This window comes from Kuraishia capsulata, genomic scaffold, assembly GCF_000576695.1.
Source record: "Kuraishia capsulata CBS 1993 genomic scaffold, Kuraishia_capsulata_scaffold_2, whole genome shotgun sequence".
In the NCBI taxonomy this organism is placed as follows: Eukaryota; Fungi; Ascomycota; class Pichiomycetes; order Pichiales; family Pichiaceae; genus Kuraishia; species Kuraishia capsulata.
Window position 1 is genome coordinate 1,269,184 of NW_019172951.1, and position 13,897 is coordinate 1,283,080.

General features: G+C 47.6%; 8 protein-coding genes across 8 annotated transcripts; 3 read left to right on the top strand and 5 right to left on the bottom strand.

Annotated features, from left to right (window-relative positions):
- Positions 1-159: 159 nt before the first annotated feature.
- On the bottom strand, positions 160-2,070 carry KUCA_T00001968001 (uncharacterized protein; the record flags this gene model as incomplete). The annotated part of the gene is made up of 1 exon (XM_022604202.1): positions 160-2,070. One exon carries the CDS (start codon positions 2,068-2,070, stop codon positions 160-162), a length of 1,911 nt encoding a protein of 636 aa, XP_022458007.1.
- Positions 2,071-2,258: 188 nt separating this feature from the next.
- KUCA_T00001969001 (uncharacterized protein) lies at positions 2,259-2,592 on the top strand (the record flags this gene model as incomplete). The annotated part of the gene is made up of 2 exons (XM_022604203.1): positions 2,259-2,301; positions 2,360-2,592. The coding sequence occupies 2 exons, from the start codon at positions 2,259-2,261 to the stop codon at positions 2,590-2,592; spliced, it is 276 nt and encodes a 91-aa protein (XP_022458008.1).
- A 350-nt stretch (positions 2,593-2,942) lies between these two features.
- KUCA_T00001970001 (uncharacterized protein) lies at positions 2,943-4,457 on the bottom strand (the record flags this gene model as incomplete). Its single annotated transcript, XM_022604204.1, has 1 exon — positions 2,943-4,457. One exon carries the CDS (start codon positions 4,455-4,457, stop codon positions 2,943-2,945), a length of 1,515 nt encoding a protein of 504 aa, XP_022458009.1.
- A 297-nt stretch (positions 4,458-4,754) lies between these two features.
- KUCA_T00001971001 (uncharacterized protein) lies at positions 4,755-5,501 on the top strand (the record flags this gene model as incomplete). The annotated part of the gene is made up of 1 exon (XM_022604205.1): positions 4,755-5,501. One exon carries the CDS (start codon positions 4,755-4,757, stop codon positions 5,499-5,501), a length of 747 nt encoding a protein of 248 aa, XP_022458010.1.
- Positions 5,502-5,763: 262 nt separating this feature from the next.
- On the bottom strand, positions 5,764-8,518 carry KUCA_T00001972001 (uncharacterized protein; the record flags this gene model as incomplete). The annotated part of the gene is made up of 3 exons (XM_022604206.1): positions 5,764-8,022; positions 8,098-8,138; positions 8,347-8,518. 3 exons carry the CDS (start codon positions 8,516-8,518, stop codon positions 5,764-5,766), a joined length of 2,472 nt encoding a protein of 823 aa, XP_022458011.1.
- A 220-nt stretch (positions 8,519-8,738) lies between these two features.
- On the bottom strand, positions 8,739-10,187 carry KUCA_T00001973001 (uncharacterized protein; the record flags this gene model as incomplete). Its single annotated transcript, XM_022604208.1, has 1 exon — positions 8,739-10,187. The coding sequence occupies one exon, from the start codon at positions 10,185-10,187 to the stop codon at positions 8,739-8,741; it is 1,449 nt and encodes a 482-aa protein (XP_022458012.1).
- A 272-nt stretch (positions 10,188-10,459) lies between these two features.
- KUCA_T00001974001 (uncharacterized protein) lies at positions 10,460-11,671 on the bottom strand (the record flags this gene model as incomplete). The annotated part of the gene is made up of 1 exon (XM_022604209.1): positions 10,460-11,671. The coding sequence occupies one exon, from the start codon at positions 11,669-11,671 to the stop codon at positions 10,460-10,462; it is 1,212 nt and encodes a 403-aa protein (XP_022458013.1).
- Positions 11,672-12,576: 905 nt separating this feature from the next.
- KUCA_T00001975001 (uncharacterized protein) lies at positions 12,577-13,857 on the top strand (the record flags this gene model as incomplete). The annotated part of the gene is made up of 2 exons (XM_022604210.1): positions 12,577-12,607; positions 12,677-13,857. The coding sequence occupies 2 exons, from the start codon at positions 12,577-12,579 to the stop codon at positions 13,855-13,857; spliced, it is 1,212 nt and encodes a 403-aa protein (XP_022458014.1).
- Positions 13,858-13,897: the final 40 nt, after the last annotated feature.

Genomic DNA, 13,897 nt, shown 5'->3' on the forward strand with positions numbered 1-13,897 from the left:
GAAGAGGCAAAGCAGAGGACATTGGGTAAGATGACCACGGGCTCTGCCCATATATAAATACGTCAAAACCACGTTTGATACTCTAAGAAGCGGATATCTGCTCAGATAATCGACCGTATGCATTAATAATTACGTATAAACGATTTCTTGACCTATTTTTCATCTCTGAAAAACCTCTTTCTCCAGAGCAAGAAGACACTTCTCGTACCTAGCCTTATCTTCAGAGGTCAAGTCAAGTGCAAATCTTGGTTGGGCTTCACTTTCTTCCAAGTTTCTCACAACAGCGATCTCCGTGACTGACTTGTTGTTTCTGTTGATCACAGCTCCACCATAAACAACCTTCTTGAACCACTTGAACTCACCATCACCTACGACGATACTCAGACCCACACCTGCCTGGTTGGCACGGGCTGTTCTACCCACTCTGTGGATATATTCCTTGGTCGAAAGAGGCAGATCGTAATTCACAACCAAACGAATCGTGTCAAGCGACATACCACGGGCCAAAACGTCTGTGGAGACCAGAATATCAATATCGCCATTAGCAAAAGCCTTGAAGATTTTCTGCCTCTCACTATTAGAGAGAGTGGAGTTGACGGACGCAACTTTGGTCGGAATTCCAAATTCCTCGGCCACAATGCCCAGAAGTCTTGCTAGTCTAATTGCAGATTCATTTGACTTAGCGAAAACAAGCCCAGCTTTAGTAAAGTCTCCAGAACCGAAGTCTGTCAGAAACCTCAACAGCACCAACGGCTTGTAGAAGTTGAGACTGGCGTGAATACGGAAGTACATTTCTTCCAGAGTATGTGGCATCTGATAAAGTTCTTTGACCAATCCCTCTGAGCTGTTTACCACCAATAAACGGGGGTTAAAGAGTTTGAGATGAGACAATTTGCCAGAGTCGGTGGTAAGCGTAGCTGAAAAAATCATCTTGGTGCACTTTAATCGCCATCTCTGCGAAATGTTTTCTTGAGCAGAAGCACGGTCAATTTCTGATATCAGAATATCACACCAGTTCTGGAAAGACTGGTTCAATAATCTATCTGCTTCGTCTACCACCAGATATCGCAACTGCGAGAGATCCATGTGGTTCTGCTGGATGTGCTCAACAACTCTACCGGGAGTCGATATCACGATGTCTGGTCTTCCTGAAATAGCCACCAGTTTTTCCGCTTCATCCTTAACGCTGACTTCGTTTTTGAATGCCATTATATTCAGGTCAATTCCCTTGGTGAGTTTCAGAAGTGTCGAGTAGACCTGTGTGATGAGTGGCCGCGTTGGAACTAGAATAACTGCGCGGATGGAGGGCACTCTTCTGTTCTTCAGCGCTTGAACAATCGGCACACAATATGCTAGAGTTTTTCCAGATCCTGTGGCTGCGTTCACCAGTAGATCCCCCCTTGGAATGGGTGATAGTATGTTCTTCTTCTGATCTGCAAGTAATGTTTCAATAACCGATATCTGAACACTGAAGGCATCTGATATCCCGAATTCCTTTTCAAGAGTCTTTACAATTCCAGCATCTATTGGTGGCTCTAGTTTTGCAAATGGTTTCATCGTCTCAACCTTGGAATACTGCGGTTCAGCGAGCCAGTCAAGTGTCCGGGTAGTAGAAGTCATCAGCTTTGTGTCTTTTGGCAAAGCAGGCTGGGGGATTGGTCCCAGAACACTAGCTTCAACGCCTTCATCATCGCTAATTGGTATGTCATCTTGTGAGCCATCTTGCTGCCGCCGGTGGACACTAGACGTGAACCTTTTGAACACAGAGGCATGCTTTGAAGAGAATGTCTCGTCATTTTCACTTGGAGTTTCCGCTTGAATTTCAGCAGTAATTTTCACTTGTTCATTTTCAATAATATCATCATGCTCTATCACATCCTCCATCCCGAAATCTTCGTTCTTTTCTGCCTCTGAACTCGACTTTTCAGACCGTTGTTGTTCCCTCTCTTCATCGTCTTCGTCCTCTCCCACCTCAACTTCAACTTCCTGATGCCTCCGCTTTCGTATCAGACTCTTCGGATTGAAAGTGGTTTTAACAGGCACTGTTCCATCATATCTAGCTGCAAACATGCCTCAATATGAATATTTTTGGGGCTCGCAACTGCCTCTCCTGTTCGTTCAAAAATATTCGAACCGCACCTAAGGGAAAAATTTGGGATGGCGCCATCGCTCGTAACCAAATTTCCCATCACTGGCATCGAAGTTTTCGAGGTTGTCGAGTCTGGATACTGTATTGAAGGTTAAACAACCAACTCATCATGAGAGCAGCAGCAGTCCTATTCAGACGTTCCGTGTGGAAAGGTATGTATTTATGATTATTCAGAATTTTTTACTGGAAAAACCACTAACACTTATGAAGGTCCACACTTTGTTCCTCTTCCCATCTCCAAGGCCAAGGAGACCAAGACCCCAATCAGGACCAACGCTAGATCGTGCACAATTTTGCCACAGTTTGTTGGTCTGACATTCCAGATACATAATGGTAAGGATTATGTTCAGGTTCACATCAACGAGAAGATGGTTGGATATAAGCTGGGTGAGTTTGCGCATACCAGGAAGAAGTTTAAGTACACTCAGACGAAGAACAGGTGAAAAATTAGGATTTCGTGCAAGAAGAAGGGCGTGGACGGTGATGGGATTTTTGAAGAGTGATATGGGAGATTATGAGAGGTTATCGCGGTGTATGGAAGTTTATGGAACATTATGAAACTTTATGAAAGCTCATAAAAGCTCATGAAAGCACTCAACCTCCACCAAAACTTGCCAGAATTTCCTCATCACTCATCTCTACACATCCCCCAATAGTAACCCTGCCGCCAGGCCTACGCCAATGCCAACATCTATGAGTGTTGAATGCAATACTGTACATAGTGATGATCATAAGGATCCGTTTTTGCGTTTGCACGATGAATATAGTATGAGTCTCCCAATTCGAATGAAGGTCAGCCTCGGTCTGCACGACTAACGCTTTCCATCTTCTCCTCGCGTAGTTTTCCAGTTCGGTCCAACATTGGCCAATTACCCCAACCACTTAACTTCACAATGTTGCACGTCGCATTGTCGTCACCTCCGATGCACTCCACAAATTTCACTACCTCTTTGGCAGCTACATGCGGCGTTCCCTTGATGGCTCCTAGGTTATTGGTGGTGCTCATGATCAGATCCACCACCTCTTGGTCCGATAAGTAGTTTGTAATTCCGTCTGAAACAAGTACCAGGAAACATTCGTTTCCACCAAAGTCAAGCAGTTGCTTGGCGGCGAGCTTGTCGCGATGCTGCTTTCTGTATTTCTGCATCTTTTTGGCGTCCCCCAGCAACACCTCTCGGAACTCAGGCTCTGCACTGATCCCGACATTTTTTCCCGTAATATCTCCAAAGGAGCGTGTATTTGCGTAGTTTATGAACCGTTCTTCGCCAAACGAATCGGTCATCATCAGTCCAGTGGAAAAACGGGCCAGTCTTCGCGACTCCAGAGGATTGGAGGGGTGGTGGTTCACAGTCAAAGCATGCGCAACACCTTCCTTATCGCAAAGAATCGCTCTTGTGTCCCCAACATGGGCTATCACCAGTTTAGACAGCACGTTGGGCTCGTAAAAGAACACATCGTCAAACGGCACGGCCTCCTCGGAGCCACTTCTACAGCTGTGGCAGTCGGTGGGATCTGGATCAATAGTGTATATGAATGCACTGGTACACGTAGACCCGGAATGGTGGCCCGACTCGGCCTTTTCCTGGCTCAAAAACCTCAAATCTGTGTACAGAAAGCTGAGGAAGATCCGCAACTTCAGGAAATCCTCGCCGGAAACATTGAAAAATGACTCGTCCTCCCAAATAGGCACCCGCGAGGACCGCTCCTCGCGAAGTAGAGTCTCGGAACCCGTAAGGTTCCTTTCTTGGGGCGTCACACTGAGTATCTGCTCAAAGTGAGTGTTCTGCCTTCGAACCCAACGTCTCCAATACCCACCTATGGACTTTGCATAGTCCTTAAAAAGCTTTTCAATTGCACCTGATGTCACATGAAGAGACTCCACATTCTGAGACAAATGGTGGGTGAGGTAATCCGAGCACTCCTCACCTCCATGGCCATCAAAGACATTGAAGTTGAACACCTTCACCGGTCTCTTTCCCCCCGAATGCGGACCTAGTTCGTACGCATATGGATCTATATCTGCCAAATCAGATGCAACATCTAACTCCTCGTTCGTGTCGGGTCCAATGGCCACTCTGTTCTCTGCCATGTCCACCTCGATGATGGAAGCACTGAATTTGTCCTCGTTGTATAATCGGTTCACACGTGACGAGTAGTAACCGTAGTTCGATGGGACTTTCATCAGATTCACATTCACCACAATATTTGAGTCTTTCAGCTTTACACTAAGCCGCTGCGACAATCGCCTTGCTCCTAGCATTCTCCCTCGGCCTGCTGCTAGCCGGCGCGGCACATGGATGGCCAGCATCGCCGATATTGAGCGTTATCGGTAGGCTAGGTTTCCAAATTGTAGATATGTCTACTAGAGACTGTCGGGTCAAATACGGCGAAATTTCACCCTAAACCAAGGGTCCTGTCTCGAGACACATCGAAAGAGGGCAACGTTTGGGGTAGAATCTCCTTTGAGAGGCGTTGCGAGCCCCGTGGGTCGCCCGCGATGGATCGGGTGGTTTTCGTGGGGCAACCGAGAATCCCCGGGCTCTATGAAATATTTGGATTTTTCACGGCTTGCTTGACTAGTGACAAGGTCGACCTTTGGCGAATAATGGTGCCAAAAAAGTACAAAAAAATACCAGATTCCACATCTGACATACTTCAGGTAACTCAAAATGCAGATTACAGAAACAGGCTACGAAAGGCCATCACAACAGAGTTCTTCCCATTACTGAGCGGTGAGATAACGGTATCTGATAAGACCGCTGAGAGTGTGGGGGAGGACCCTGGTGAAGAGCCAATCAACTCGGTAGTGGCAAAGTATATTCCGGAGGACTCTCATGAGTTTAATCAGATGGTTGTAAGAGATAATATGGCAAGAAGGAGGCGGCATGGTTGGGCATTTGGTGGAGTGTCTAAAGTGGAGAAGCAGGGTGAAAAGTCTGGGACTAGGGCATTGGTGAAAAACGTGAAAAACGTCCAAGTTTCAACAAACGATGATGCCGATAAAACTAGCAAAACTGTTGGTGCTATTGAAGCTAGTCAGACTGCTAGCAGTCTCACGGCTGCTGCTGCCTTCTCAAAAGGATGGCCATCTAGACCTGATCCAAGACTCTCTATCACCTCCACAAAAGGTTGGAAATCAGCGGCTAATCGGCCTCAAAGAAAAGGGCACGTTCTGACAGAAAACACGCGATTGTCATCAGATCCACTTAGACTACTGGCGATAGGCGAAAGCGTAACGTCCGAGGACTTTCTTGGAGTGAAGCCCTCCAAAAGAGCAATGACTTATGAAAAACAGTACGATCCGGTGCCTCTACGGGATCCTTATGAGATTGAGAGGAAGGTGCGAAAGTGACGTGTTTTAACGGTTATGTATAAAGTTTTAATATAACATGACGACAGCTGAAAGAAGCTGATAATAGCTAGCCAGCTGAAGGTCCTCAACAGTCCCCCATAAGTCATTGTCAATAATTAACAATTCCAACCAATCACTCTCAACGTCCGATATTTCATAATAGTCCCCCACCGTTCATACCACAGCCAACATCATCGGTGATAAAAAGTTCCATGTTGGGGGTAGTCACAATAACTCACAATGCTCAACATCTCAAGTATGATCACAACATCAACCTTTCATCCTCCTCTTCTTCGTCATCAATATTCAATATTTCCTCATCACGAAGCAACCTATTGTCCGTCTCATAATCTGCACGTGAACCCATAGAGAAATCGTTTGCTGATGAAGCCATCGTACTCGTGCTTCCACGACGACCTAGTTCAAATGCGCCAGCAGAGTTGTTTTTCCTTCCAAAAACGTTGGATAGTGCACTGGACACTCTTTGACCGAAAGTCAGAGGAGCGTCCGCTCCCTCTTCGGAACGGACGTACTCCGGATCCTGGCCTCCAAACACCCTGTTTCCCACTCCCGGCTCTTCTCCCCATTGCATGGAGGAAGACCTAGATAACGAGCGTTTGCTTCTGAATGGCGAAGACACCTGTCGCGTCGTGGAGAGTTGAAAAGGGCGTGGGGCTGAAGTTATGACGCGCGAGTCTATACCGGTGCCAGAGGTAGAGCTTGGAATGACGCTCGTCTGGCCGTGGAGCTCTCTTTGAACAATGTTTTTGGCCTCTTGTACAAGCGCTGCTTCTCTTGCATTCGATGGAGTACCAATTATGGGAGCAGAGGTAAGCCTCTCAGGGTCAGCGGTTTGTTCGTTGGTTCTGGACAATAATCGAGTTTGAGTATCTTCATCGTAGTCAAACTCATCAAAGAACTGTTCGAACAAAAACGTGCCCTTGAACCATTTCTTCATCCTATCCCACACGTTCAAAAAGGATAGCAGCAAGGGAATCAAGATTAGTCTCGGTAGCAGACTGTTAAGGAATGCACCAGCCGGGATAAGTTTGATTGAGTTACCCAAAAACTTCTGGAACCCCGAATCCAGAGTAAAGTCTGTCGACAGAAGCATCAAAAAATTGTAACTGAGGGGAATAGTCAGTCTTGCAGCATAAGTCAAAAAGAACGTCGCCGAAACGGGATCTGACGATTGATGTGGTGAAAGATGGTACATGTTAAAGACACGGATCTTGGACAGAGAGAACATCGCGGAAAGCAACATATAGCTGAGGGTCACAAGACAAGCCATAAATATCTGCGAGATCGCAGTAGAGTGGTTCCTGACGCTGTTCTTAGTGAGACCATTGATCACTAGGTTAATCAACGAGGCTTTCGTGCCATGAAGCACCTCTGATTCGACTACAATAACCGAAAGTCCTGCCAAGCAGAGTGCCGTGAACCTCCCAAACCACGGATTCCAATACTGAGAAAGCATGTAGCTTAAACGTGGGTGTCTAACCAGAAAGCCACCCCACGCAGACGAAGGAGTCAGTCGCGGATTTAGCTCCTTCAACAGTTGAGCATTCACCTTATCCTCCAGCTTGATAATCTCATCAACAGCGTTCTGAAAATGAATGTACTCTGTGTCTAATCGGTTCTTCTTGCGCTGGAACTCCGTGGTGAGTTGGTTCATCTTCTTAGCCGAAAGATCGGCTGCGGTCAGTCTTTCACCACTATAAGCAAACCCAACGTGAGAACTTGACGGCACAAACTGGTCCGGAACCTGATTAACAAGATCGATAATCCAATCGCGGAAATCTAGGTTGGAGTCCTGGAGCTGCCGCAGCGTGCAAACCTTTCCACAGCACTCGCGAAATTCAAATTTGGCATCGTCATAACGTTCTTTGGTGGATGGAAGAGCACAGTAAGCTCCAAAAAGTCGTGATTCGTAGAACCCGGAATGGAGATATTTCTCGCGAGGAATCGCCACTAAACCGTGGGCCATAAGCCAAAGAGCTATCACCAACGCGTAGAGGTGTGAAACTGTAATCACCAATGACTTCAACGTCGTGAAACTCAGCCAATCGCGGTGCGCAAACAGCAGATACACCAGAAACGCGACTGCGCATACCAGCATCAACAGCTGGAATTTGAGCACATCCACTAGCGCGTCCTTGAGCCGATCGCGAACTTTGTGGTATCCAGAGCTAAACCAACTCTGTAAAAACGGCAAGATCACCCATGTCAGCACAAAAGTGGTCCAGTAGTTCACCCGCCATAGAATTATGACAATTCGTGGGTCTAGATAGAATATAGAGCTCTGGTTCCCTTGTAACGACACTCCAGATGACCTGGAGTTGTCAATAGACGTTGATATCAGATCGATTGGAAGGATGAAAATGATCGACAACGGCAGAAACAGTGACAAAACCAGTGTAGCGGACAAGTAAAGGGGTTGGGAGCGAAGCCGGATAAATATATTGAGGCAGAACGCGGACAATAGCAGCGTGAGTACGAGGAAAGTGAGGACAACCCACCACTATTCGGGTTAGTAACAACATTGCAAGTATATAGTGCACTAGCGTAAAACACAGCACATAAGCCAAATACTCACCATCTCTAGCGCTTTTTCCTCCAAAAACAAGAGTGCTGGTGCTGTCTGGAACTAATAATTGAGAAGAGTAACCTGCTTAGTTGTGATTGTGAGGCTTGTTAAGAGGCCGGAGGCCAGAGGTTAGTAGTTTGGTACATGCACGACGTCGCTGATCTTTACTGGAGGGAAATCGGCAGGCTGAATGGAGGTGGCTAATATATATGATGTCAGGAAAAGGCTGTCAAATTAAGTCCTTTGAGATGATAATACTCGAGAATTGAGTGGAAAACGCTCGTGTTGGCCGAGAAATGTGAGAAACTGTTGAGATGAGAGGTGGTGAGACGAATGTAAATCTCATTTTTCTCCTGGAAAGTTGGACAATTAATTGACAATAGTCGGTCAAAACCTGGAAAACTTGATTCTCAATAATACAGATAAACATCCATTTTTGGGAAATTCTTAATAAAGACTTTCAATGCACAAATTTCAGCCAATGAAGAACCTCAGCCAGTCATCTACTCGATTGTGTACTGCTAGCAGCCAAAGCTGAATCTCAGAATTAGTGAAGATCTCGTATAAAGCCGATCATTAGTCGCCTGAAACATCTCTTTATCTTTGCGCTTTGCAGCTTGCTCGCTCTCGCCTCTTTCTAAGACTCGTCCTCATTTATCGAGCACAGTCAAAAACCCTCCTACCAAATGCAACGACCCGCAAACAAAAACATCCACGGGCCCCTCCAAAGACCTTATAAAGTTCACAGAAGTTTCAATGTCGTGAAAAATATGCTTTCTGGACTTTTTGTCGTCCATTTGAGACCAAAGTTCAGCAAGCCTCTTCTGCACCACCAGCTCGTCCACCTGTTCCTGGGAGGTGTTGATGGAGACCAAATCGTCCGAATAAGTCCCCGAGGACCACGTGAGATTGGTTGTGAATATTACATGATCGAACTTAACACCCGCAGCTGCCACGGTTTCGTATAATTCGCGAATCAACGCAGCCACATCACGGGTCTGTTGGTTGAACAGAAGAACGCGCTGACCACGTTGTTTGGGAACCACAGATCCGAACCACTCAGAAGCAACATGAACACTTTCTAGTGTATGAGCACCATCAATGAACCAGGTTATCGTGTCCTCATGAATGGTCTGACATCTTCCAGGCCAATTGGCAGCCTCAAGTCCGCGCTCGAACTCCAGTGGGATTGGATCTTGAAGTCCAAAATCCATTCCCGCAACTCCCAGAGCCTTGAGGTGTAGGCGTGCAAGTTCAACAGCAACAGCTGCGTTCTGCTTCTGGAACTCGCCTGCAAGACCGAGCTTGATACCTGCCAATCCCTCGCGTTTCTCGACCACCTCCAACGACGCAACCTCTCTCTCAGCAGCACGTTCACGTATCACCTTCATGCCTTCTTCCGGTTGAACCACCGTCACTGCAGGCGTTCCCTTCTTGAATATTCCAGCCTTGTTCCAGGCAATTTCAGCCAAAGTCGTCCCCAGCATCGTAGTATGGTCAATTCCCAAAGCAGTAATACCAGTGACTGTCGGCCTCACAAACACATTGGTCGAATCGTACTGTCCACCAACACCCACCTCGTATATAGCAGTATCAACTCCCTCACTCTTGAAAACGTGGAACGACAACAAAGTCAAAAAACGGAAGTAGGCCGGACGCTCTTCACCACCGTCCTCAGCCAATCCGAGTTTGTCCCAGATCTCGAAGAAATACCGAGTAAATCTCGCCTCATCCAATGGCTGACCATCCAGCATGATTCGCTCGCGGACGCTCTTTAGATGTGGCGAAGTATACATTCCCATTCGCGTGATTGGGCCAGAAATCGCAGATCTATAACGCTCCAGAATAGAATGCGTAAAGGCGCATGTCGAGCCCTTTCCCTTGGTTCCTGTAACATGCACCACATTCAGAGAGTCTAGCTGCTCGGGAGTGTAGCCACATCTCGCCGTCCACTCCAACATCTCGGGCATCAACTTGGCAGCGTCCACAGCGGCGCTTCTCCTCACAGCAACAGTCGCGAAGTTCGACTGGAGCGAGTTGAGCGCGCGGATCGCGTCCTTGTATGATCTGGTACTCGGCATGTCCCCGTTCGTCGACATGTGTGAATTCCGACTCGCTGCTCTCGAAAAAACGGTTTGGAAGGCGAAAAAAGAAGCTCTGAAAGGTGATCGTCGGCCAATCGGTCGGGCTTGGTTGGCTGCCGATGCGGGTTGAGTGAAATTTTTCAGGGGACAGAAAGGTCGTGTCGTGATATCAAAAAAATTCTTAGGACTAGTATACATAATTATAGAGGCAAGCCTGTGACAGAGCTAATAGGGGCCAGAGAAATGCCAAGTAGAGCGGAGAAAGCGGGGACAGTGCGTGAGAGCATCTAGAAGTCCTCGTCGAAGTTGAAGGTCTCAGATGGGTTCGACTCGGCCTGGTTCTGACTGGCCATGACACCGGCCTTCTGGTAGTCAGAAACACGCTTCTCGAAGAAGTTGGTCTTACCCGCCAGCGAGATATTCTCCATAAAATCGAATGGGTTGGTGGCGTTGAAGTGCTTCTTTCCGCCGAGGGCAACGAGCAAACGGTCAGCGACAAACTCGACATATTGGCACATCAAGGTAGCGTTCATACCCAACAATGAGACTGGCAACGCGTCGGTGAAGTAACGCTTCTCGATCTCAACGGCCTCTGTGATGATCTTAAGAACAATAGAGTGGTCTGGAGTGTTGTTCAGGTGCGAGAACAACAGACAGGCGAAATCGGTGTGCAAACCCTCGTCTCTGCAAATGAGCTCGTTGGAGAAGGTGAGACCAGGCATCAAACCACGCTTCTTGAGCCAGAAGATAGATGCAAACGATCCAGAGAAGAAAATACCCTCAACGGCAGCAAATGCCACAAGTCTCTCAGCAAAAAGCGCATCCTGGTTGTTGATCCAGCGCATAGCCCATTCGGCTTTCTCCTTGATGCATGGGATGGTCTCAATAGCGTTGAACAAAAATTTGGACTCCTTAGGGTCCTTGATGTAGGAGTCAATCAGCAGCGAGTAGGTCTCAGAATGGATGTTTTCCATCATGATCTGGAAACCGTAGAAGCACTTGGCCTCTGGAACTTGCACCTCAGCACTAAAGTTCTCCACCAAGTTCTCGTTCACGATTCCGTCAGAAGCGGCGAAGAATGCCAAAACACGGCTAACAAAGTAACGCTCGTTATCGTTGAGCTTCTTGTTCCAGTCAGTAATATCCTTGCTGAGATCAATCTCTTCTGCGGTCCAGAAAGAGGCCTCAGCCTTCTTATACATGTTCCAGATCTCGTGGTACTTGAGAGGGAACAGAACGAAACGCTGCTTGTTCTCACGCAGCAAAGGCTCCTCCTTCTCAAGCTCCTTCAAGCGATGACGATGAACCTTGTGTTTGTTGAGGAAGTTGTTGTGAGCAATGAGCTTTTCATCCACTTCCTCGGCTTTTTCAACCGTGGTAGCTTCCTTTCTGGCAGCGGCAGCCTTCAAAGTGGCGGTGAGGTCTTTCTGGGAGTCCTTCAGCTCGAGGCTCGACAAGGCGGAAGCAGCCACCTTCGATGGTGTTTGTTCAGTGGACATTATGTTTATATTTGTATCTTGATGACTAGATGTAGTAATCTGAAGCCTGGGTATATGGAAAAAAAAACCTGAGGTGCGAGCGACGCGGATTCCTTTTATACGTCCCTTCTGGAAGTGACACGACAAGACGCGCTTCCTGACTGGTCGTGCACGATCCGTGTCGGTACTATTGACCTTTGGCCGTTTCCGGGAGACGCGTTTAGACGCCTTGCCTTATGATTGGTCGTTGGGGCGCGTACCGCGTCCTTCTTCGTAATATGTGAGTAATCTATGTTTACGCTTAGCGTCTATTTCATCATGGGAATTGGTCTCTGCTGCAGTCTGACCACTCTGCCTGAGATTCCGGGGATATATCGGGCACTAGGTGGTGTTATCTCACGGACTAGTCGGGCACAAGAGAACGCTGACGCGTGCCGCTTCTTGGCTATCCGAAGTCAATATCGCGTTTTTCGGTAGTCTAGTGACGCGTGTTAATTGCTTTCATCTGTAGTCTCCTGTCTGTTTGGCACGTATCTTCTTCCTTCGATTGCTGGTACACCGCCTTGAGGTGGCGGTGGAAGGCTGTGCGGCGTTTGCGTACATTGGGTTCGTACACGATCCAGCCGTTTTCTCTCAACTGCTACCAGCAGAGTCTCAGAGTGGGGCATGAAATACATTTCTGTGTATAGTTTCTACTGCAAACACTGCACAGTAAGGTCCATTAGGCGAAAATACGAGCCGCCAGTACCAAACAAACAAATCATCTGATAGAAAGAACGGTAATGTCGATTTTAAAGGCACCCGTGGAGGTCGTGTACAGTCATATCTGCTGGTTATCGCACGTCTGTAATCAACGCTCTCCTCGACTGGCCTCAAACGAGACTCAGTACATCAGCTTCATCTGTAGTTCATACATCCAGCAAAAAATGGCGCCAGCTGTGGAAAATCCGTCTAAGGGTGAGTGGCGTTTTTGCAAACACTTGTGGTTTTGAGCCCAGTACCGATTACTAACCTACATTTTCATAGCAACCCACGATGCCCTACGCTCCTACCGCACCGCAGAGAAGGTGATCAATGAGGAGTTCAAAATATGGAAAAAAACCAGTCCTTTATTGTACGACTTGGTGTATTCGTATGCTCTTGAGTGGCCTGCTTTGACTATTGATTGGCTACCCGGAACCTCTACTAATGATGACGGAACTCTCAGTGCCCAGTTCATCTCTGGAACACACACCTCTGGCAACGCAGATGACTATTTGAAGCTCTACTCGGTCGACTTACCTGCTACATTGGCAGGTGGTGCTGCTATTTCCATTCCGTCTTCGCCATCTGGCTGCAAATTCAAGGAAGTCAAGTCCTGGAAACATCCTGGTGAGGTTAACAAAGCCAGATACAACCCATTGTCGTCTACTATCGCCACTATGACCAATACTGGAGCTGTGTTGTTGTATTCTTTGGACCAAGCCCTACCCTTCAAAAAACTAGAGCATCACACGAAAGAGGGTTATGGCCTCGAGTGGCATCCTTCGCGCCAGTCGTGGCTGCTGACCTCAACGGAAGACGCTATAGTAGCCCTATGGGATGTTTCCTCGGCCTCTGATAAGCCATCTCATGTGATTGACTCACACACTGCCTCCGTCAACGATTTGTCGTGGAACCCGCAAATCCCAGACGTTTTCGCAAGTGTTTCGGACTCTTCTCACCTCCACCTCCATGACCTGCGCTCATCTTCTTTATCGAAACCTATCGTGGACGTTCAGGCCCATGATGGCGCAGTTAACTGTGTTTCATTCCATCCTGAATTATCCAACTTCTTGGTGACGGCCGGAGCCGATGCGGTTGTGAATGCCTGGGATCTTAGAAATCCTGCGACCCCAGTGCGGTCTCTAAGTGGTCATTCAGCTCCGGTTACCCAATTGGCTTTCAAGCCTAATTCCTCATATCTGGCATCCGCTGGATCAGATCGCCGGGTCTTGGTGTGGGATTTCAGTTTGCTAGCACCTGGTGATGATTCCGATGAGGACCATCCTCCCGAACTGGTGTTCGTTCACGGAGGTCACACTACGCGTCTTGGAGAGTGCGCATGGCACCCAGATCTTTCCAATGTGATCGCCAGTGTTGCTGAAGATGGTCTGGTGGATGTGTGGAGACCACATTTTGCTGATGATGAAAGTGAGAAGGAGAGCGATGTTGAGATGGAGGAGTAGACTTAGACCAATGTACCACTATAAGTTATTATGGCTGTAG